Here is a 24,616-nt window from a genome sequence, read left to right on the forward strand (position 1 = left end):
TCTCTCAAACACAGGTGCATAAAGTACCAAGGTGTAATCAAAGCTCCCCTAAACCCTGATTGGCCTTCCCGTATATGTTATCCCTGACGCATCTACGTCTGTCTGCTTCTTTCGGTGATTGGGGGTCTCTAATGTGCTATGGCCAGGTGTTTTCACAATGGATACACATGCCAGCGAATCCCCTTTAACAGTGTATAACAAAATACAACCAGATCTGAAATTGCTCAGGATTTATTCACAAACAATTCAAGTCTTTGTTTCTCTCGATCAAGATATTACCTTCTTCCTACATTACATTTAATTGGGTTTATTCCATGGGGGCATGTATTGGAGAAAGGGGTGTTGAGGTAAAGGGGAGATCTCGGATTCGTACATACCGTACTTGTTCTATTTTCAGATTCCCACATAAATTCGACAATTAAGACAGGAAAACGGGGCTTGTCAGATAGCAAAGACAATGCTGATTTAACTGTGACACATGAGACAATTATAATGAATAGACAGCTTTATTATAGCATTCATTATTATACATGCCCAGTTGTGTTTCTGTGATCGTTGTTCAAACCACAAGGCTAGCTTAAGCTTTTACAAATGATGGAATATTTCGTGAAAAACATTTCAAAATAACAAATGTAAAAGGAAAGCTGTATAGGGTTTATCTAACTTATCATTTCCAACTAGTACTGGGCTTTATACCTTTGCAGCTTTACCTAAGATGAATTGATTCGTTGCATAGCGTAATTTTCGTACCTTAATTTACACAGAGCAGATGTAAGGAGTATTAACAAAAGCATTTATTCATGAACCTCCAACAGGTAAATGTAGCAATGGTATCTGAAATACTGCGCACCAGCTTATTTTTGTGGTGACAATGTTTTGCGTTTTTACGCCTATTATTCATTACTGCGATATGACTTCGCGACATACAGCTTTGTTGGTACACGAATAACACCTTGTGGGGCGCTTAATTTCCGCAAAATCTGTTCGTCAGCGGACGCAAACATAAACGTGGTTTACAGTAGGCGCCACGAGAAGGCGCCGCAAGCCTCATAAAGGAAAAGTTTTTTGGCGCACCAACATTTGCGCAAATAATCACAACCGCAGGCTAGGATCGTCTAAAACTTAATCAAATTGATCACATGGACAGGAAGTCAATAGTGTTTGACGCGAGTAGTCGCTAAAATATAAATAACAAATTATTCAACATTGGACGTTATAAATGTGAAAGACTTCTGGTTTATCACATAACGTGGTGGTTATAAGAGATCTATCTTTAGCACTTATTTGATTTGTCTCGTATGAAGAAACAACACCTCATGTTAGAAGTTTTTCACGCGTAAGTTGAGAGATATATTGTTCCTCCCGTCTTGTACATCTAAGAACTGCCGGATAATTCCAAGTATTTCCCGGAAAATGTTCCATATGACATACGTAACACCATCCACTGGTTCTATTGTATGTATGGGTATCAGCCCAATCACAAGCGAATGAATGATAATTTATATTCCAATTTTTTTCAGCAATAATCTCCAAGTTCTACATCATTCACCAAAAGAAAGGTCTTTTGTAGACCCTTTTCTGATAGCGGGTTTGTTCCGGGATTTCTTTGCAGAACTGTCACTTTTTACAAGTTCTGGAAAGTGATTTCCGCTTCCAGGTTCCGAACCATACATAAGCCATGTCATCACAAATTCTTTGGAAGGCATATTGGCGGGAAGTGAAGTCTTACTGGGCAGTCTCCCGACTATTGCCAGATCCTCTCTAGCTTCCTTGTTAGCACTGAAATCATTGTCTAATGAAGAGTTCGACACCATTTTTCGTACCTTCCCGTTCTTTTTCACATATTGGGGAGGAGAACCGCCATGATGGTTCGACATATACATAAGATCAGTTTTCTTGTCAAATTTACTATGCATAGGACATGGCGACGCGCGCACTTCCGGTAGAATTCCGCTAGACTCTAGCCTGACGGAGTTGGCCCTGGCAACCTTGTCTATTGCATCGTCAGGGAAGTCAAGGCCGTCTTGGGAGGAACAGTCCATCGCCCTACAACAAACAATAAAAAAAATAACATAAATAACGATATAAACAATAATATAAATAACAACATAATATCACATAACAGGATTGTAAGTGACACCGTTGACTGCATCAAGGTTGATAAAAAGCAAACGGGAACTTGGCAAATTTTCTCAAGGACGTGTTTGCATTGTGATTGTAAGGGCTGAATGTGATTTCCAACGTTATGGTCATTACAAACATTTTATAATGGATGTGCTTTTTGAGACTTTAATTGATTCGTACATTGTGTATTATTTATAGTGATGCCTCATGAAAGTTTACTGCCAAAGACGGCCAGCAAGACAGCCAACCCATATTATGGAACCGGGCAACAGAAAGAGCAGTTGTCTCACTCATGAAACGCCGAGCGTTAGACAGGTATATAAACTCTACCATTGGTATAGACCATGATGTGTATGATTTAAGTACTCCGTAAACGTCTGGAGTACCAATAAATATCAACACTTGATTTTGAGTGGATAACAAAGTCGGTCTGTTTGTTTACACTATACAACTTTATTGTTGTAGAATGTCGGAGTCGTTGGTAGTCCAGGAATGAACTTACACAGGTAAATCATATATATCACACCAGCGACATATTTCTCCTCATTTCCCACTAATGTGATAAGTCTCCATGTTGGTATTACACACACTAAAATCACGGGTATATTGCCTTATGAAACACCATTAGGACAACAATAGTATATACATGCACATTGTTTACGAAAGAATAAATAACATTATGTTTCCAGACAGTTCATGCTTCATTTAATGACATTTATGACATCAGGAAATGCCAAAGTGGAATATCTATGCAACTTATTCGAATTTTCACAATCTATTTTATGTATCATTTAATTCATTAGTTTTGTTGACATCACAGATTATGATTTTGTTAGGAATACAAACAGCATATTTCACTCCTCATCGGCTAAGTAAACTGATCATATTATGTACACAGCGGTATTGATAATAAGTTATTATAAAAATTCCGTCTTTAGGCTATCTTAGTAGTCACACATATAAATATCAATTTCATGTTTGACCAAGTGCTTATATTAAGTTTTAGGCACACATTTCTTAAATATTCTGACAAAGAAAAAAATTGAATAGAAGTTTACTTTGACAGTACTAGATACTTTGACAGGCTTTGACCTTTGACAGTACTAGTTACTTTGACAGATTTTGACAGTACTAGTTACTATGACAGATTTTGACAGTACTAGTTACTTTGACAGCTTTTGACAGTACTAGTTACTTTGACAGCTTTTGACAGTACTAGTTACTTTGACAGACTTTGACAGTACTAGTTACTTTGACAGACTTTGACAGTACTAGTTACTTTGACAGTACTAGTTACTTTGACAGATTTTGACAGTACTAGTTACTTTGACAGATTTTGACAGTACTAGTTACTTTGACAGATTTTGACAGTACTAGTTACTTTGACAGATTTTGACAGTGCTAGTTACTTTGACAGATTTTGACAGTACTAGTTACTTTGACAGCTTTTGACAGTACTAGTTACTTTGACAGCTTTTGACAGTACTAGTTACTTTGACAGACTTTGACAGTACTAGTTACTTTGACAGATTTTGACAGTACTAGTTACTTTGACAGTACTAGTTACTTTGACAGACTTTGACAGTACTAGTTACTTTGACAGTACAAGTTACTTTGACAGTACTACTTACTTTGACAGTATTATCTGACAATGCAAGTTTGAAGTATTAGTTACTTTGACAGCACTAGTTAATTTGACAGTACTAGTTACTTTGACAGTTCAAGTTACTTTGACAGTACTAGTTACTTTGACAGTATTATCTGACAATGCAAGTTGAAGTATTAGTTACTTTGACAGTACTAGTTAATTTGACAGTACTAGTTACTTTGACAGTTCAAGTTACTTTGACAGTACTATTTATTTTGACAGACTTTGATAGCACTAAATACTGTGATAGTGCTAGTTACTTTGACAGCACTATATTTTGACAGTACTAGTTGAAAAGTCTAGTTACTTTGACAGAACCAACGTGAGTCTGAGCTTCACTTGACCTTGATACACGAAAGTGGCGTTCAGAAAGATAGCCAATGCGTGCCAATGACAGACTGTGTGTAAACACATTAGTTAGAAGGCGCGATACACAATTACAAACAAAATAGGAGTTACATTTGTGTTCAACTACCGTGATTTTATCTAAATAAACTACGTCATAAGTCGACAGAATTTTAAAACAAGACAAAGGTCTCTGATCAAAAGGTGTTAGTTTGTAATGAGTGTGTATCTGAGGCGACAGAGGAGATTGCAGTTAATGTGTATACAGATCAGACAAGTATAATGGTCCTTATTGGTCCGATAGAGTCAGAAAAAACCCATCATACTAGGGAAGCCAACAGACCAAGCTGTGTTGTTAAAGATCAAATGATAAAAACAAAGATAGGTATCCAAGAAACACCTGCCTTTATAGGGGGACAATAAATCAATAAACAAACTCCTATGGGATCTATACTGCATTGTTTTTGTAAGTTAGTACTCATCAAATCAATTTAAGTAATATCTATATTGTGTCGATTTTGTCGTTAGCTTATTTTGGCGATTCGTTTACTACACGTCCGATGAACAACTCTCTTACTCTATGTTCTATTGTCATTAAAGATGTCACTATAAGCTTGCTTGTTGTGTCTTCATATGTGTTCTGAAGAGGGGATTGTAAAGTCTAAAAGTGAAGATACGCTAGCTGTCAGTCACTAAGGATTTAATATAAGAATGCCCAAGATGATATGTCTGCAAGAGGGAAAACAATGGTCGCAATTTCGCGATCATGCAATGACGGCATCACATACCCAAAAAAATTCATATACTATATATGCCAGTTGTTACATGAAATAACCAAGAGAAACAAAATTACCCCTGCCTTAATAGATACGGATACTGCTTGCTCACCAGGCAAGACATTTGTTCCCAACCAGAGACCAATGTCGTATAACCAAGGGCATCTCACAGTTTTATCCCTAATGACATCAAGACAAATGATCATTTTACAGTCTACAAAGAGTGTAACGTAATCTGAAGTCTTGGCTAGCAACAATATCTTCACGGAGGAGGCAATGGTCAAAGGGACAAGACTATTACATTTTCAATATTCATCGCTATGGCGTTAGACGAACCTGCCCTGCAAAGTTTGACTGATTGACATATTATCATAAACTTTCAAATTCTTATTGAAGAATACCACTGGGGTAATGACATCTTGAAAACACATCACTGACCTTTTGGAGGACGGATCTTTGTCTACGACTGCTAGTCTCGCAGACAACAGACAGAAACCACTGCTGGTACGCCTTCTATGTATAGACGCCATTTGTGGATAGCTACCACAAGCAGACGACAACTTAGATGTCCGTGTGGGAATTCATAAATGGCGGGTGGCCATTGAATACCACCAAAATGTCACTAAGATATCATATCATGAATATTTTAGCCAAAGTGTAAGAAAAAACGTATGCATCCGTGAACTATACATCAAGTCACAACACCCTATCCTTGTACAAGCGGAATGGTCCCCAATTAGGTCAGACAGTTCCGATTCATAAAGCAATGTTCAGTTTTGAAACTCAGCAAATCACCAACGGTCCATTTAAGCAACAACCTTTCACTGAATTTTGTTACCCCACAGTCATTGTATCAACTCAAATAAGGAAATTGTCCGTGGAAAAAATCAAACAGAACAACTCTTCGTTAAGAATGAGATCCACACTTTCTCGCACTCCTTTGGTAAACTACACAAACGTTTACGCGAGGCGAATTTTTCCTGGGATTAGTTCCTTCTTAGAAGAGATCTGCGGCGTTCGATAAGAAGCTGCCACAGGCTTCTATCATTATGAGCTCAGGAATGTCTTGAGGAGTTTTTTCATTCAACAAATATTATAAGGATCCTGTCCAACAATTTCCAATACTCCCAAGGAACAAGTCACAAATCTGACAAGTAGCAAGCAAAGCCATATTAAGCTCAACGTCAAATCCTGTTTTGAATGATAATTTCCTGAGCATCGCCCAATGGGTTTGAGTTCCGTATAGAACTAAGTTTTTCGCCTATATTGACCAGCTTTGTTATCCTTACAAATCTGTATCTTTGTATCTAACTATCTTGGGTCATGTCGACTTTTAATTTACTATTCTGTCGACACCTGTTCATGTCAATTACCCTTAATCCCCCACTTGATTCCACAAAGTCACTTTATCAGTTTCCATTCACCTGTACAGGTAGACCAATGTCAGGAATACAAAAGTCCTTTCAAAAGGTTTGGAACTAATATAAATGGAAGTCCCTCCGGAACGAAGCACCCGGTTATCCGAGCTACTTATTACAAACTCCACCTGAGGTGTCGGCGTAGAGTATATATCCTATGAGTAACTGCCACAATAAACTGGGCTAAAATGGCCATTGTTCACGACTGTATCAATAGAATAAATCAAAAAGCACCTTTAATCTACTGTATGTACGTAGTCTTGTCTCTCGGGGGCATTCGATAACAACTTCAAATAGTCTATAAATACCTATAAATATCACAAGCTAATTGTGCATTATTCCCGGTGTACGAAGTAACACTGCTATTTTGTTAGAACAAATGAATTGGAGTGGTTTTGTTTCGCGCGGCAATGTGAACTCGATACCCGCGGAATTAGGCCCCGTATAGTTTGTTATTGAGGTGATGTCTTATATTTGTTATCGATACCCATATATTATGTATCTGTCTGACACATAAATCATGACAAGATCACTTAACTGGTGTTAATAGAATGTTAATCAAGAATAAATCCTTCATTAAACCAGCTCCGGGCATATATAAGCATCCGAAACACACCCGACCCGATGGGGATATTCCAGGGAATACGCCCGTAATTTATAGACTTACTGACGTCAACTATGTTTTTGGACACTGCAGTATGTTGATAATGTGTCTCGATGTGATAGCGAAACTCTTTGTCTACATTATAGTGCTATCTCACTGAAGCACACTGCCGAAGACAGTACCTCATACCAGTCACATCATACCTACAATATTGTCAGACGATGGTACGCAGGCTCTATGTAGGAGCAGTAACTATCATTTTGTTCGGACTCTGCAGCGTGACGACCAGGGGAGAGAATCAGGAACCTCCCTCACAGAGTCACACGATCCGCTCGAGACCAAAATTAAGATGGTGTCAAGGAAGCACTGCTTCACATATGTAAGAAGAACAACGTCTTTGGCAATTTAAATATGGCTTTCGATTTCGTTCTGGTTGAAATTAAATATGGTTTCGATGAACAGTTCAAGTCGATTGCAATATCCTATATTACACTGGACGCTCAAATGCCAAGAAATATGTGATTTCATTGAACATCGTGATATCGGACTCGGGTTTCACAATCAATATTTGTAATTATTAGATATACTAATTAATCATATTAGCTTCGTATGTTCATTGATTATTTCGTTGTTGTCGTTTCTTTGGACGCAAATTATAGAGAGAAAACATCCTTTAGACTGCCCTATCATTATGTATCCCATTACTCAATTATGTGTGGAAATATCATTTTGTAAAAAAAAAGTATGACATTGATGATATTACTTATTCAATTTCAATAAATCTGTGAAGATTGATGGCCGCTATTGATTGAGTTTTTATTCTTTGTTTGAATTCATATTCCAAAAATAGTAGCCTATTTGGACCTTCTCGAGTTATATATGGGTCTAAATACAATATGGCCTCTGCTGGTGCCAAGGTTTTCCAAATGATTACTATTCCTTTGTTCTCTCTTGTGTTTCAACGACACCGGTATGTGTGTTTTACAAGACGGGTAAATTGATATTTAACCTGACAATACAAACTTCTGCTTGATAAAATGTGAATAATTCTTGCTGATTAAATTCAATTTATCCAGCCTTTCAACACACGTGCCGGTAGACACGCACGACCACAGATGTTTTAGAAGACGCTACTAATAGAATTAATTCCTCTCTGGTCTGATAACTTACAGAACAAATATCTTAAGACGTATTACAAAACTATTGTGTATTTGCGTATTACAGAGTTATCCGCCCTTGTGGGTAGGTATTTATTGTGACGTCATGCGTTTGCGAGCGTAACGTCATACTTTTTGGAGAAAACGCTCACAAAATAATGACGTAACAATCGATATCTACCCACAAGGGAGGTAAATCTGTAATATGCAAAGACGGAAAAGTGAATCGGTGACATTTTCGTTTTATAATTTGGAGCTATGTTTTTCTTTGTTCCCTCAACAGCCGTCATCTGTGTGGTTATTTTGGGCACTGGACCTTGTGATTGTTGCCGACAGTTAGTTTTAAATCAGGACTTGAATTTGTACAGTTTTGTAAATAATTATTTGCTGCTTTTGTTTGTTTTTTTTTCTTCAAAGTTTTCACGATGAATGTTATTCTTTATATAATATTCGAGTTTGAAAAAAATAAATAGATTAATAAAATTTATGCGATCACAAAACAACCGTCAGTTGTGTACTTATTATGGGGAATGGGGACCAAGACTTGTGATTGTTGCAGACTGTATTCATGGTATTGTAGTGCTAGCATGCTGCAGCGTACCCAGTAGATCATATCCTATTGATACACTCCCTTGAAGAACGACTTGACAAATACTAGTACTACAAGGTGAAAAATAATGTGTCATTACTTTTAAAACATTACATAACGAAACATCACGAGAAAAGATCAAGTCAGCAAGGTAGCACATTTTTGGTGCCAGAGATGAGATTCTGCACAAGTAGGCGATATCAATCATATTTAAAACCTTGGTGCAATTAAATCACGACCGAGTTTTCAGAATTTTTTTCCTGAAATGAATGACGGTTTTGTATCCTTCAGGTTAATTAAACCCCTAAAAGTTCACGACTGACAACATATAAGCTAGCATATATCTACCCGTACTGCTGACATATTGCCACATGCGGAGTTACAATTGTACAAACGTTTTCATTATTTATTTACTGTTTTCCAGCCGTTAATATTCAGTATGTACTATACAATATACTTAGTTTGCTTTGTTTGATTTAATACGGTGGCCATTCGCCATCCATTCGTGCTTTATCAGCCATTTCGTATTCATTTTATTATTTCGACCGGGATCCGGAAATCAGAGCTAGTGGCATCCGTCCTGTGTCATTATCCTCATACCTAACGTAAGCCAATCGTCCACAAAGATCATAAGTACAGTTATTGAATATTGACCGTATTACATTGTGTAAGAATAACACTGATATTGACTTCCGCTGTTAAGCCCATTACAGAACAAACATGGCGGTTTCCACGCCGCGCGGCCGCATGGGATATCTATTGAGAAATCGATTGGTCCTTGATCTACTATCATCAGGTAAGATTGGTCCTATCGACAGTAAAGTATCGAGCCCTGGGGACTGACCTGAATTGACCTCTTCAGGTACATATATATGTCCGGCAGAATTGACAGTATGGTATATCGCACCAAATGACATCCTTACAAATTGTGCCAAACATGCCTTAATTAAATGTTCGGGAATTATTTATTTAGAGTTCATACAGGTACAGGAAAACGAGATAGAATATAAACGTTTGATTCTCGCTCACCTGTATTCAATGGTTATACGAGCATGTGTTACGCCTTAACGTTGATATAAATGTAGCTAATGACGTAACTGATCACTCTTATAGACCGGACGGTCCATTACTCACGTGTTCACTACAACACGAGTCGATAAACCGTCTACTCTATCTCAATTGGTCTTGAGACCATGAAGTGCAATTAATGGAGAGGTTGCAAAAAGTTGCCAAACACATTCATTTTGGAATCAGCGTTCTAAGGTGCATAGATACAGTGCACAAATAACAACAAATAAACTCACTGCAATACGAGGTAACTACGTATATATATACCATTTACGGAAACATGAACGCTATAAATCAGCCAATGACCTTGACTTTGGTATATCAACGTGATGTTGGCGTTAGTATAATGAATATTTGAGGCTAGTAGTAAAAACCAAATGCATTAACCAACTCATTCAACTGTTTTATACTTAGTAGGACATTATGATGCAAAAGGCAAAGTATCATTATTTCTTCATACTGGGACAAAATGTCGCTCATACATCATACAGCTGTTACGTCTTTCAAGAACTTCATGATGCAGAGAACATAAAACAGCCGGTTTCTCATTCATTCAAAACTCAATTTTGCGAAATCATCATACAGTTGTTTCGTTCTCTCATTCGAACTAAAATAATGCAAAGGTCAGCATATTCATGATTCCTCTTCTAAAACTAAAAATAATGCAAAGACCATCATACAGGCTATATACATCTATTTCCTCCTTCAAAAGGAAATAATCATCAAAGACCATAATACCACGTTTCCTCCTTCTAGAACTAAATAATGCAAGACACCATACACAAAGTTTCTTCCTTCTAGAACCCAATTATGTGAAGACCATCATGCAGCTGTTTCGGTCTTTTAGAACACATTTCTTTCAAAAAAAAATCATAATGCTGTTTCGTATGATGAAAATAACACATTTTTTAGATAGGTTTTACATAACCAGTGTCGGAACTTTCATTTATACTTGGCTAATTATGTAGGTCAAACATAAGCTACCATAGTCAGAACTTGGTGCTGTTTGTCACTCTTGGTATAATGACCACATCATGACTAACTTATCTTGATTCTTTTTACCCTGGACCTTTTGGTGTCTATTTTGGTATATATTCCACTAGAATCTTATATCAGGTTTAGTAGACTCAGATTACGTGTTTTAATGAATTATTCACGGATCTGTCATGGTATAAAAGTCCGCCGATAATCGATGACCTTATTGTACATGAGGATGGGTTTAGCAAGCTTTCTGCGGAATTCCCATCTCGGAACTTCAACTATTCTATCATATCATTGTTAGAAGAATTTATCTATGAATCGACAGATCAGGAACAAACAACACCAACTACAAAACAAAAGCTGTACGGACGTTAACCAAGCACTGGAACTCTGCATAACTTTCTACAAGTAGAGGGTTCTTCTGCTTTAGTGACGACATACGCCATACAAAGTTAGGCCTAGGTTGTGTTCGCATTCTCAAATGAGAAACACCCCCATCTCTCTTCCATTTGTGAGATGCATGGGAAGTTTTGATGGAGATGATATTGCCATTTGAACTCTTCGTAGAGCAACATATTGCAATGAATCATTCTTCAATAATTTTTATCACGAATTAAATATCTATAAAAGATCATTACATTGCAGGAAAAGGTACAATTCTCTGACAGAAACCGCCACCAACATTAAAATATCTACGTATACAACAATGTCAATGACCATTGATTGATTGATTCAACATATTTAATTGTCTTAATGGATATACGATAGGATCATCAGGTATGAGTTACAGACGCCTTCTGTACAATAAATACCAACATGACGCCAACAACAAGACGAAAACAACAACATCATGGAAAGGACGATGAAAATGACATTACAGACGACAATTACAACGACACAATGACTTTAACAACGAACATGAAAGTAACAGCAGCAACAGACACATTAACGGCGACCATCACATTAACTAAACAATGTAGCAACGAACTGACAATGAGCCGAAACAACAAAACAACGACGATGAAAGTAACGACATCCGCAATGAAAATCGACAATGACATTATATGACAAGACTATACAAATGGCATGGTGTGATTGTTTACCTCGTCGTTCTAGTCATTCTGTGAACTTCTAAATGAAATCGACTATCAGTAAGTATAAATACCTGTAACACGTTTCCAGACGACAACCACAGACGATGGTGGGTGAGAGTCTACCTGTTCACCTATGTAATAGTTATACATTAACGTGTTACACATAGCAGGACCACATAATGAACGGATCCATATCTAAACTTCAAATGTCAGATTTCTTAGGAAACATTTAAATCGTACAAAACAGCTTTTGCTGTTTCGTTACTGAAGCAGAAACATCGCGGGTCACATCTATATCCGCCTTGTGTAATGGTTAGGTGCTGGAACAGCCTGGCGCTCGTCCGAGAACCTCCCGGTACCAAATTCAGGTGTGATTTCATTTAATTAACTTTATTACTTTGGTTTTAAGGCCAATTATATTCTACGTTTTTACAAAATTCATACAACATAATATAAATCAGAGTAATTGCATTGATCAATTAAATTGATTGATTATCTGTTGAAATAGGACAGTATGGGGTAAAACTAACAAATACAAAAGTATATCTGTACTGATACACTACAAAGTCAGCACAACAAATCAAACTCGTGTGTTTTCTCTGGCCTAGACCTTTCCTTTTCCAATAAGACGTAGTAAATAGCATGCAGTAAAACTCGTAGAAATTTGAGGTACACGACCATTTATTACAGGTAAGCGACTAATAGGTGTATTTATGTTGATAAGATATGTAATGAAATGTCGGATAACCAGAGGTTGTGCATGGTATGGCGAGTTTGCCTGGTTTCATTAAAGGCAAACATGGCTAAATCTTGTGTCGATTAGTAAATATGAGTTTAATTGAACACATTTGGCATTCTATCTTTGAAAGTTACACAGTAAAGGGGATCAATGCTTCACATTTTAAACGATCGTGAAATTTCGTTTTCTGTAAATGTTTAAGTAGGATTAAGTAACACAGACTAACATATTGATATTGGAAGTAGGTTTATATAGGGGTTTTATACTACAAACTGGTCACGTCCATAGTGATAGTTCTAAAGAAATAAAGACTTCTGAAAATACAATGTTCGGAACAGCTGTATGGTGTCCCTAACATCACCGACAAGTTCTAGAGGGACAAAACAGCTTATGGTGTCCCTAACATCACTGACAAGTTCTAAAGATACAAAAAAATCTGTAAGATGTCCCTAACATAATGATAGTTTTACTAAAGGAGATAAAAAGCTAAGCCAAACATCACTGACAAGTCCTAGAAAGATTAAACAGCTTATAGTGTCTGTAACATCACTGACAAATTCTAGAAAGACAAAAAAGTTGTATGTTGTCGCTAACATCACTGACAAGTTCTAGAAATACACAAAACAGCTTATGGTTTCCCTAACATCACTGATGAGTTCTAGGGGGGAAAAAGAACTGTATGTTGTCCCTAACATCACTGACAAGTCCTTGAGGGACAAAACAGCTGTATGGTGTCTCTTACATCACTGAAGAGTCCTAGGAAGACACAACAGCTGTTTGTGTCCAAAACGATAACTGACGAGTTCTAAAAAGACAAAACAGTTGTGTGGTGTCCTTAATATTACTGATAAATTGAACAGTCCGAAAGGGACGACTGTAGTAGATGTATGCTAACTCTACGGTAAAACGATGCGAGTTAAGAAGAACCTTCTTTCAAGTCTCTAAACTTTACTGACGAGTCCTAAGCGGATGAAGCAGACTTTTGTTGTTCCCAGCATCACTGCAGGGTTAGATGACAAATCAATTATTCGGTGCAATTTCGAATTGAAAATACATCATTTTAACTTTGCAAAAATGAAAAGCATTTACTCCTTTCAAAATATGGACATGATGTAATTATAATCATAGAAAGGCCGAGTGCTGTTTACATATTGATTAGTACTTTATCTGTTCAAGTAAACATATCTCATACTAGTAATCTCATGGTAATGAATTGTAAACAGTTATCAATATCTTATCTTATTACAAGCATTTATAAACATCAAAACGTAATACGTGACACAATAGATATGAGAGAAACAAAGAAACCTGTTCCTTTGGTGCTTACCCCTTCGTTCCGGGTAGGGTCACCCAAACTTTGGAGGGTCGGAGCATGAAGTCCTTTAAAATCCGCACCTCTGATTCACATATATAATCCTCTTCCGTACCCGGGGGTGGGGTTTAGAGGGTGGAGCCTACCCTAGTAGGACGTAAGGGTAACCACTGTCCAGAAATAACATAGCACCAAGTGTAGAGATCTCAAAAGTGTGGGAACCAGTACTATATTCCAATTCTTTGATTTGAGGCACCCAGGGGGTATTTCTTAACAAAAACGCTAAAATCAATCATAAAAGCAAAACGAGGTGCTTCTATTTGTCAAGGAAAACAGCATTTTATTTTCTAAGGACATGCATTACGGTCTGTATGATGCGCTGACTAGTTTTTAAACCTATAAAATGAATTTCCCTTTGTCCGAGTTTGGCCTATTGTTTAGCGTGACATGGTACCGTAACTATATGACGTGCCGTGAAAGGTGTATAGAATACCGATAGAAATACATAATGCATAACGGGTTAACACTTGGCAGTGGTAGCCTCTCCTGAATTATTGTAATCCGGCCTTATTCATGCTGAGTTCCCTCCTGTACTCTAAATACAATGCCGCACCCATCTGTATCAAACGCCCCCTCACAATTCTACCGCGTCACCAAACTCGAACACTTTCACAAATAGTATGCAAGTGTTTCTAACTCATTTCTCACTTTTAAAATAACAAAAAAGAAAAAACCCAAATCAAATTGATAATCATCGTAAGGTCATGCGGTTAATTAATTAATGATATAAACCTATTCATGTTCAACAACTGTTTAAATGACCGGGAAACTTGATACAGGGGGATTTAAAAACACTCGTCTGAGTACTGGGTTATGTTTAGTTGGTCCCGACCTGATAGCCTATATATCTATACAGTGCCAAACAAATCCTGCAATACTTCACACCGAAATATATGGTTAATATACCCGTACAATGTCAATAGTGCACAAAGCACAACCTCGCAATGTTTTACATGTTTGGTTAGCTTTCTTACCCGTACAATGTCAATAGTGCACAAAGCACAACCTCGCAATGTTTTACATGTTTGGTTAGCTTTCTTACCCGTACAATGTCATTAGTGCACAAAGCACAACCTCGCAATGTTTTACATGTTTGGTTAACTTTCTTACCCGTACAATGTCATTAGTGCACAAAGTACAACCTCGCAATGTTTTACATGTTTGGTTAGCTTTCTTACCCGTACAATGTCATTAGTGCACAAAGCACAGCCTCGCAATGTTTTACATGTTTGGTTAGCTTTCTTACCCGTACAATGTCAATAGTGCACCAAGCACAACCTCGCAATGTTTTACATGTTTGGTTAGCTTTCTTACCCGTACAATGTCAATAGTGCACCAAGCACAACCTCGCAATGTTTTACATGTTTGGTTAGCTTTCTTACCCGTACAATGTCAAGAGTGCATCAAGCACAACCTCGCAATGTTTTAAATGTATAGTTAGCTTTCTGACCTGTACCATATACAGACTATACAAAATACAACCCAAAATTTGCCCCATATTTAAAGCAGTCGCTATTGTGATGTCAGGAAAAATCATCCGCAATTAGAGCAACAATAACACGCTGACAGAGAAATACCGCCACACCACTGTCGTAGGGAGAATTTCTCTTTCAAGTCCAATTAACGGAAGTTTAATTAACACAACCTAATTAACAATTAATAAACTCAACTCAGTTCTTCATAACAAGATACAATTAACAAATCAAGAACAATTAACAAATCCAACCGGAAGTGAAGTAAACAGAATTATTACCTGATCCTGTGGGAAACCTTTGGTGTCGGTAAGACGAAAGGCAGCGTCCTGTATGGACCGTATTTGGACATTCTGACGTCTCCTCACACCGAACACGTAATAAAGATACCGATATCAGTGGAGACCATAAATTTCCTATCTGTACGTTGGTCAGCTTGAGTCGACAGAACCATAAAACATTATCCAAACACTTGTACTTACACGTGTAGAGCGGTTTGTGTAAAACTCATGTTTTAGTCATAGATTTCTCTCCTTCCGAAATTACCACGCTAGGTATTGATTTTTGGCCCCGACTTACCTGGACTCCTAAATATGGACTCTAGTTTGCATGTACTTGTCACAGAAAACCTGTCCTGAGATTAAACGATTGTAAACTTGAGTAAACTTTCAGTTTTTTTAGTATAAAAATATCAAAACAATAACCCAATCCAGGTAAGAACAAACACAACCCATACATGTACCTTTGTTTTTGATATCAGAACCAGACAAATACCAACTTCATGTCTGCTAAGAGTACTGAATTTACCACAATTACAATATTTTATCACTTTGAATATCCATCAAATGAATAATGTCACATTGTTTTTACCTTTTTCACGAACGTCTAGGAATTCCGGCAGTTTGAAGAATACTGTCCCAAGAAGACAGCGAGATTGTGACATCCGCGGAGCAAAGTAAGGCTTTAGATGACGGGTTGTAAAGATAATGCCAGTCTCTAAACTAGAGTTTCACCTTTTTTCTACAAAGTACCGTATTATCTAGGCGCACACAATAGCCATAGTCTACAACAGCATGACAATCACTCTCCTCCATGAATTCGTCTGCTACCTTTTCAAACTGTATACACAAAACACTTACCAGGATTCTGTTAGAATAGTATCATTTCAAAAAGAATCGTCAGCTAGAAGCATTCAGTCATGTAAGATTATCTATCAAAATGCATATTTTTGGTTTAAAAAATCCCAAATATTATATGATGCTGCTCGACCCGTTCAACAAATTTGACAATGTATTCAGATCAAGAAGAACAATTGATTTCCGAAAAAACTGTTGTATGCAAGAGAAAGCTGCCAATGCTTTTCACGAGCAGTTCTATTCTATTGCAATTGTAGAGCATTGGTATTGTGGTATATTAATGTATAAGTAGCAATGAAAACAAACCACTTTCCCAGGTACAATCATGTAAAAATAGTAAGCAAATATGTATACATGAATATTTAATCGACAAACAGTTCCATTTAGGATTTCAATAGGTTTTTAATGAAGCACTGTAGGCCCTAAGCTGGAATGTTGGTTTATCTATCTCATTCCATGGTTGTTATATGTACTCTGTGCTACCCAAATACAAAATAACAATAGTATCGTATTTCTTTATTGCTCCCACAGCAGGTAAATCAGTAAAACTTTTGTGATATTGAACAGAATTATAGTAAACATTAAATAGAAACTCCGAATTACACAACCATTGTTATCTATTCAGAGAAAATAAAAACCCACAAAAACTTAAAGGCAATAGAAATGAGTAAACGTACCTTTCATATTTGATGTCAATGATTTAGACACCCACGTGAATGACCAAAGTCGCAACTAGTCACTTCCTCAGATACATTTCAAAGTATTGTTGTGGATATTTTGGTCTTCTTTTCAACATACTTATGAAATATCCAAATACAAAATAACAGACGTATCTTATTTATGTATTGTTTCAACAATATATTCAAATCAGTGAAACGTGTGTGATATTCGACAGTTATAGTAAGAATTCCACAACCATTGTCATCTATCAAAAACAAATTATAGTCATATATCTATATTAACATTTTCACTGCAGTTCCACTATGTAACCTTACCAAGCGCAGTAGCGCGCTTCATGGAATTTGCCTCTGTCCAGTTGGCATTCATATTGGCTTTTGCTTAAATATATATTCATCTATCTACATGATACGTTGCAAAACCAGTTTCCAGTTTGAACACAAGACAAATGGTAACTTTATAATTTATGTCGATGCATTTTAGACACCTAATTGAATGGTTCAAATAACACATAGCTCATTCCCCATGACACAATTAACATAAACAAAAACTCAGTAGTCCCGTGTCCTTGCTCAGCAATACAAATCCTAAGAGAACGAATTCTCAAGTACATAATAGATGCAATTTATCTTCAGTAACTGATACTTCATAACCGTTGCGTGAAACCAGCCGAGAAGATATACAATAATCCAAACTCAACAATGGAACAAGCTGTAAAACTGCATGGAGAATTTTTTATCAAGACCAGGTGTTGGAAAAGAAAAAGCGTCTGCGGCTTTACCAACAACACCCATCAAAGCAATCTTTGTCGATTTCGATCTTAAGACAATCTCATAGCAGTCAATGGAAGGTCATGGACAAAACAATCAACAACTACCCAGTTTTTTGTATTGCATATCGCGTAGAGGAAAACATATCGAGGTAAGCTATTAGTGATGTATTTTCGATCAATATGGTGCACTATGGTGGCATTCACATTTCATAGAAGTTATGGACTACAAAAATGTCGGTTATGCTCCATCTCATCATAACAATGTCTTTTACAAAATGCAATAACATTTGTCACATGTAGAATTCAACTAATGATGCCTTTATCCTTCACTCTTTTCATTTTTGGCCTGTAGATAATGAGAGAGTTTTGGATTATGTCAATCATAAGGTAGACTTATACCGCGCGTTTCATTTGCAGATACAACTGGTACGAACCCGCTGTATCTGTAATGGAACGCGCTGTACCAGCCGAACCGAACCGGTACAAGTGGTTCGTTCCACTGGATACCAAGATGGCGGACCCGAGATTCTTCGTTTGTCACCAGAATGTTTTCTTTGTTGAAAACAAGGCAGAGCGTATTTATATCCGATAAAATTACATGGATCGTTTATTTCAATGTGTGCTGAAATTCTTTAGGTATTATTTTTATATCCATATCATAGTTAACACCGAAAATACTTAGCTTTTATATTCGAAGCGTATCTTTCATATGGGTGCCGCCATCATGAAAAAATCCAAACGCGTTCCATTTGGCGGTGCCGTATCACTTTAGTGCAAATGGTACGAATCCGCAAATGGAACGCACGGATGATTGGCACTTGTTGTTAGCGTGCAGCGAGAAACTTATTTCTTTTAAAGAGGAAAGAAAACAAAAACACGTTTACGTCCTCGTGACCAAGCTGGATCATTCATTCATAAATCGTTTTTAGCTAAAGTGTCTAACATAGAAGATGATAGAATGTCGACAATATTTGATAACCATTAATCAAATAATATTACACTTCATAGAAAGAAAGCACGTCCATTAAATGAGTAATGCTATGAAAAGAAGTAGATATAATTTTTATGAAACGGAATGTAATATGGCTGGTTTTTTGGTAGCGAACATGAGTGATTTGAGGCGCTAGCAACTGGACCACACCGAAAAAAACCTGAAACTTTCCAAACTGATACAACTTCATGAGAGCGACGACTCGATATTTTTGACATATATATAGGATAAGTGGTTGAGGGAGATATTTTTGACATATATTTAAAGAATGATGAATGAAGAGTTTTACGTGCCAAACATATATAACGTTTCGGGGCACGCCAAATAGTAAAGTGTAAATGCGAATTTATGTATCCTACTGCCTAGACTCGTCAGTGACATTAAAACGGTTGATGAGAATGACAACATCTCGATACAGAACACACGTGCTATGATAAAGGTTAAGTCAATCACTGAAGTGAAATCCTATAACGACTGACGAACCTATTTACTTAATCATTTAAATACACACACAGGCAATGCAAATGGTGGAGGCTTTAGGCAGAACACAATAATGGAATTAAATACAACAATCAGAAGCGATATGAATAATAACGATATGGTGTGGTGATACGTAAATGATGTTTTTGTACCAAACCTGGTAATTCGTCGCATGCTACTTCGTCGCTTCTTCCTTTTCATATTTATCACATAAAATGTACACGTTAAGCGCCTGCCACTTAACTGGTGAAGTTTGACAAGCAATGAAATATGATCTGGCAGGTATTTATGTACAGTATCGACTTATGCAATATAAACTCTATATCTACTTAACCGATTTACAAACAGTATAGTATGTATTGGGAAACTCTAATATAGAATTACTAAATCGCTTTATATTGGATTTCTTTACTAAACTTAAATGTTAAAACGTTACAATACGGGATTAAAGAAAAAATATTACCTACAATTTACATCAATGCATAGGTAAAGATTATACGGACGGCTCCTCACAACCCGACACCGTTGCCAATTATAACACATAGAATAAATACCGCACAAATTAGCTAAAAATCGAATATTTTATGAGTGTACAAGTTTCCAATTTACAAACTAATTTGATAGTTCAATAGATAATGTATTGATAAGGTGTTTATTCACAGATCCGATGCAGCCGCTAAGTCCTTGTTAGAGTACAGCTTATTTAAATAGCTTTTGTGTTGCGTTTATTACAATGTAAACGATCGTAATTTGTACGACAATGGACCAAACTGGAGGAGATAATTGGAGGGGCAGCATGTTCAATAGTATATCATATGGAAGGCCATTCATGCATAAAACGTCTATTAACGATTTAATAAATATTTTTATTAATTTATTGTCCATTGTAACTGTCAAATGTTGCGACATTGAACATTTTATACAACAGAACATCCTGAATTTTATATTATTATAATTAATTGTGATAAAAACTTTTAATAAAAACCTGTTTTTACATCTATGTTAAGATTATGAATAGGCTTACACGTGAATTTGATCAACTTATACAAAGAATCAGCCGCTAAGTCCATAAAGTCAACAATGTTCATGGTATTTATTTCAGCTTTGACTCATATACAGTGTACCACTTTCCCAACATAAGAAACAAATTCTCAAATATTGTTAAGGAGAACTAGATAGCTTTCTGAATAGTTAGATTATTATTTTCTTTACCGTGAGAAACGATACAAAAGAGAAAGTACGGTACAGTATATGAATATTTTCGAATTAAAATGAAACTCGGACAAAACATATTAAAGCTTCACTAAAATGTGGTTTTTAAATTGTCCAAGGTTAAAAGAAAGTAAAAGTAAATCTCTAGGTCTCATTTCAATAGAATGAAGCATCGTAAGGCCAATCTCTGCATTCCAACAAAGTCTATCTTTGAGTCTGGCTCTACAGGTTAACCTGACAAATCTCGAGTTATGAAAGATATTCATCGGAATAGATTACGTTTTAACGAAAGCGTAACAAAATAACAAATATATGACGTCATTAGATTTAGGTTAATTAGATTCATCAAATGTAGCACATCATCACAGTATCCTTTGATATCAAGTTATATTATATGATTTTTATCAATCAGGAAAATATAAAGGCTGAAAGTTTTGATACTATTAAATCATCAGAACAAAATCAGAAATACATTTTGAGTGAACTACTGTTTTTACTGATTATTCAAATAAAATATCTAAAATCAATGTGTGTCCTTATTGAACACTGAAAATAGAAAAACCTGAAGCAGATTTGTAGTAGCTCATTTTAAAGTTCTACATTTGTATTCCAGCCGTTATTTAAACTTTCCCGTCAATTTCCGATAACTGAATGTGATATAGTATTATCCATCTGATATTCCTCGTATAGTCAAGTCACGATTTCTCAGAAAGGATACAAGCTACGATAATTGCACTTGTGCTTCAAAACTCAAAAGTAAAATATATTTTTTGGGAGTCACATAGGATATACTCTCGTTAATCAATTGGATGTTAGCATTAAAATCAGACTTTATCACAGACATAAGATAAAAAGGTGTCATTCATTCTTACACAAACTAAAGAAATCAGTCATTATTACTGATAATCTACACGATGTTTATTAATGTTTTGACAGACCAATACTTACAAATGTATTGTGCTTTAAAGCTAACAAATTGTATTGAAGATTAATCACATACCAAGTTTAACTGTATTAAGTAAAAGAGAAAATCGGATTTTGTAGATTAAATAAAACGGATTAACTTCAAATATCCATTTTATAATTTAGATATAGCAAACGAAACCCTCCATAGTGTAACTGGTATACTCAATATTATATTTTCACAAAATGAAATAAAATATGTTATAAAACAGCCTTTACCTTTCGAAGAAGGCGAAGGGTGTGACCTTCTTGCGGACTATTTTAGGGAGGTAGCCTCCCGTCCGCCTGTACCTCCGAGGTGAGAACTTGATATCCAGCCTCTGTACGCCGAACAGATTTTCCTCAGTCAGTTCACTGAGCAAGGCGGGACTGATGAAAACCTTGTCGGTCTCCACAGATCGTCTCACGACATCCCTGTTAGGCAGTGCAGGGAGTCGGTCCATGACAAAGGTGACGGGTCAGGATACCCTTTCTTCACCTTTGGTTTATTTTGGAATGACAGAAGTCTGCCAACGGGACTGGCTTCCCTGAATATCTACCTATGTCTGTGACACTGACTTGGTATTCCCGGAGTTTCGAGAGCATTTACTTCCACGACAATATCATATTAGAACTTGTTGTTTTCTTCATGCTACGGGTTATCCAATTGAATTTTCATGATTCTGTCTTATCACAAAGGTGATTAGTGGTGATTAATCTGTTAATCCGTGAACACCTTATTAAACAATCAACAGTTCGAACATTGACTCTCCTGAAATATTGTTTCCAATGGTACATGGATTTTCACCAAAACTTCGTCATTTTCCTTTTGCACTGTCCGTCTGTTCGTCCAAGCGAAGACGACGTAAGGTTTTACTTCAAGTTTCCACGTGTAACTGCATCTAGTTAGGAGGACTACAGATCTTATACGTCCAGAGTCGGTACCTACACTGGCTAAATACCCGATCTTATAACAATAATACCAACACTGCGGTCATTATCTCCACCGGTCGATGTCACCCAGGTAAAAAAACGACACGCACACCTGGTCATACGACAGATCAATTTCAACACCTTTCCTGTGTTATTAATCAAATCGAATATGTCTGTTTACTCAAACAATACAGTCAATTGTTATTTAAAGCACGAGTACTTAGCAGCAATACACTAATCCCCTCTGAAGTTTGCTCCAACTCTCCACCCTAACCCACTCACACGTTATATTAACACACGCCGTTTGACGAATTGCTCTCCATTGCAAGGTCGATACGATAGATCGGGTTGGACACCAACAGAGAAGGGACACTGGTTCTCATTCCGGCCTCCCGCCCAGCTGCTGGGAACGAGACATGCGAAAAACTTGTCAATCCTCATTAAGCAATCCGATACGGTAATGAGCACCGGAGACATTTTATATGCTAATTAGCTTCAAGTAGGTAGTAGAGACTTGATTTGTGATCAATGATCATTTATTTTCAACAAAAGCGCTCTAAACTCAATAACAGACGTGTATCGGTTTTGTATACGTTTTAAAATGCAAATTTACTTTTAACCATTTACTCAGCAGCGGATCAAAGCTGATTCACTTTCAAGCAATAGATATTATTCATACAATAACGGCGGGTATCGGTTTTAGCTCAATGAACAATTTCAGTAATATTCAGATTAAATCAGCCAGGACATCACATCACATCATTGACTTGAGGGGTTGGGGGTTGTGATCATAATTCTACATAATGAAATGTAGATCACGTAACGTTCATGATAATAGACTCAGTGGAGCATACTCACCTTATCAAGGTCTTATATACAAAGTGCTAAGAAAGATGCTTAAAAATTATTACAATTCTTAAAGTTTTTCATCATATGGTAATTTGAATGTGTTTAATTTAAATGGAGCTTATCATCAAATCTAACTGAAGATGAATAATTAATTGTCTATGCAATTAGCTAATGTATGTAGATTATATATATCATAAAGTATTCCTATATGAATATATGATATTGAGATATTCTAAAGTAGTGTATCATTCAAACTTAAAAAGTATTTGAACTTTATCTTTTTAATGACCAATACCTTTTAAAGCATATTTATAACGAGACAATTGTTAAATGCGACATTCAAAATGTTGTGATACTAGTATTCAGTTTAAATTTTAAGTAAGAAAGAGACCATGGAAGAGGGGCATTGATTGGTATCTTTGTAAGGTATTAGGGGAGACGGGTAGCAAATAAAAATTTAAATAGAAAAAATAATCAAACAGAGTTGTATGAAGAAGAAATACGTATTTTTTTAAAACTCCAACGATGATCGTCAGCAATGATAGACTCCAATGGTGAGCTATATTTAAGACCTGTTTTTTTAAGTCAAAACGTAATTAATTTATTTTAAGAAAATATGAAAATTAAAAAATAAAACAAAAGCTACGATAGGCAATGTTGTTTGCAGATAATATATACTTTACCTGTGAAGCCAGTGCCACACCCAGCGGCGCTTCTCAGCCCTTCTACGATTCGTCAGTGACTCGTCAGAATTTTTACTACTTTTCGACAACATAGGACAGGACACGTCTGTAATGTTTTACAAGGATACATTTTATCTTGTCGTTTTTTAAACATTCGTCATCGGTGATTATGGCATTGTATATTTAGAACTACTTTTACCGTCATTGGAACTTTTGACATCACTGTTTAATTCATTCAATTTAAATCGTTTATTTGCAAAGAATAAAACAATTAATTTACAAAGATTAAAAAGCAATTAATGACATTCAATGACCTTCCGTAAAATGTGCTGAACTTACCTGACATTCAATGACCTTCAACGCATGTACGATCACCTTAACTTCAACGCCATCCAGACACCTTTCTTGGAACCCTAGTGACATTCAATACCGTTCAATGACATTCATTGACGTCCTGTAAGGTTCATTGACATTCAATGACGTTCTTCTTTGACATTCGGTGAATACATAGACACTTAAAGACCTTTATGAGCATTCGATGACATTCCAGGAC

At 36.4% G+C, this 24,616-nt stretch overlaps 1 protein-coding gene across 3 annotated transcripts; it reads right to left on the minus strand.

The window, feature by feature from the left end:
- Positions 1–213: 213 nt before the first annotated feature.
- On the minus strand, positions 214–24,602 carry LOC138324902 (uncharacterized). Of its 3 annotated transcripts, XM_069270133.1 has the most exons (3): positions 24,403–24,602; positions 24,064–24,169; positions 214–2,046 (listed from the first exon to the last, which is right to left on the minus strand). In XM_069270133.1, exons 1-3 carry the CDS (start codon positions 24,407–24,409, stop codon positions 1,542–1,544), a joined length of 618 nt encoding a protein of 205 aa, XP_069126234.1. In that variant the 5' UTR covers positions 24,410–24,602; the 3' UTR covers positions 214–1,541. The 3 variants fall into 3 exon arrangements, with proteins under 3 accessions (XP_069126234.1, XP_069126233.1, XP_069126235.1); XM_069270132.1 differs by lacking the exons at positions 24,064–24,169; positions 24,403–24,602 and adding an exon at positions 21,839–22,852; XM_069270134.1 differs by lacking the exons at positions 24,064–24,169; positions 24,403–24,602 and adding an exon at positions 5,332–6,594.
- Positions 24,603–24,616: the final 14 nt, after the last annotated feature.

The sequence above is a fragment of the Argopecten irradians genome, chromosome 6 (assembly GCF_041381155.1).
Source record: "Argopecten irradians isolate NY chromosome 6, Ai_NY, whole genome shotgun sequence".
Lineage (NCBI taxonomy): Eukaryota > Metazoa > Mollusca > Bivalvia > Pectinida > Pectinidae > Argopecten > Argopecten irradians.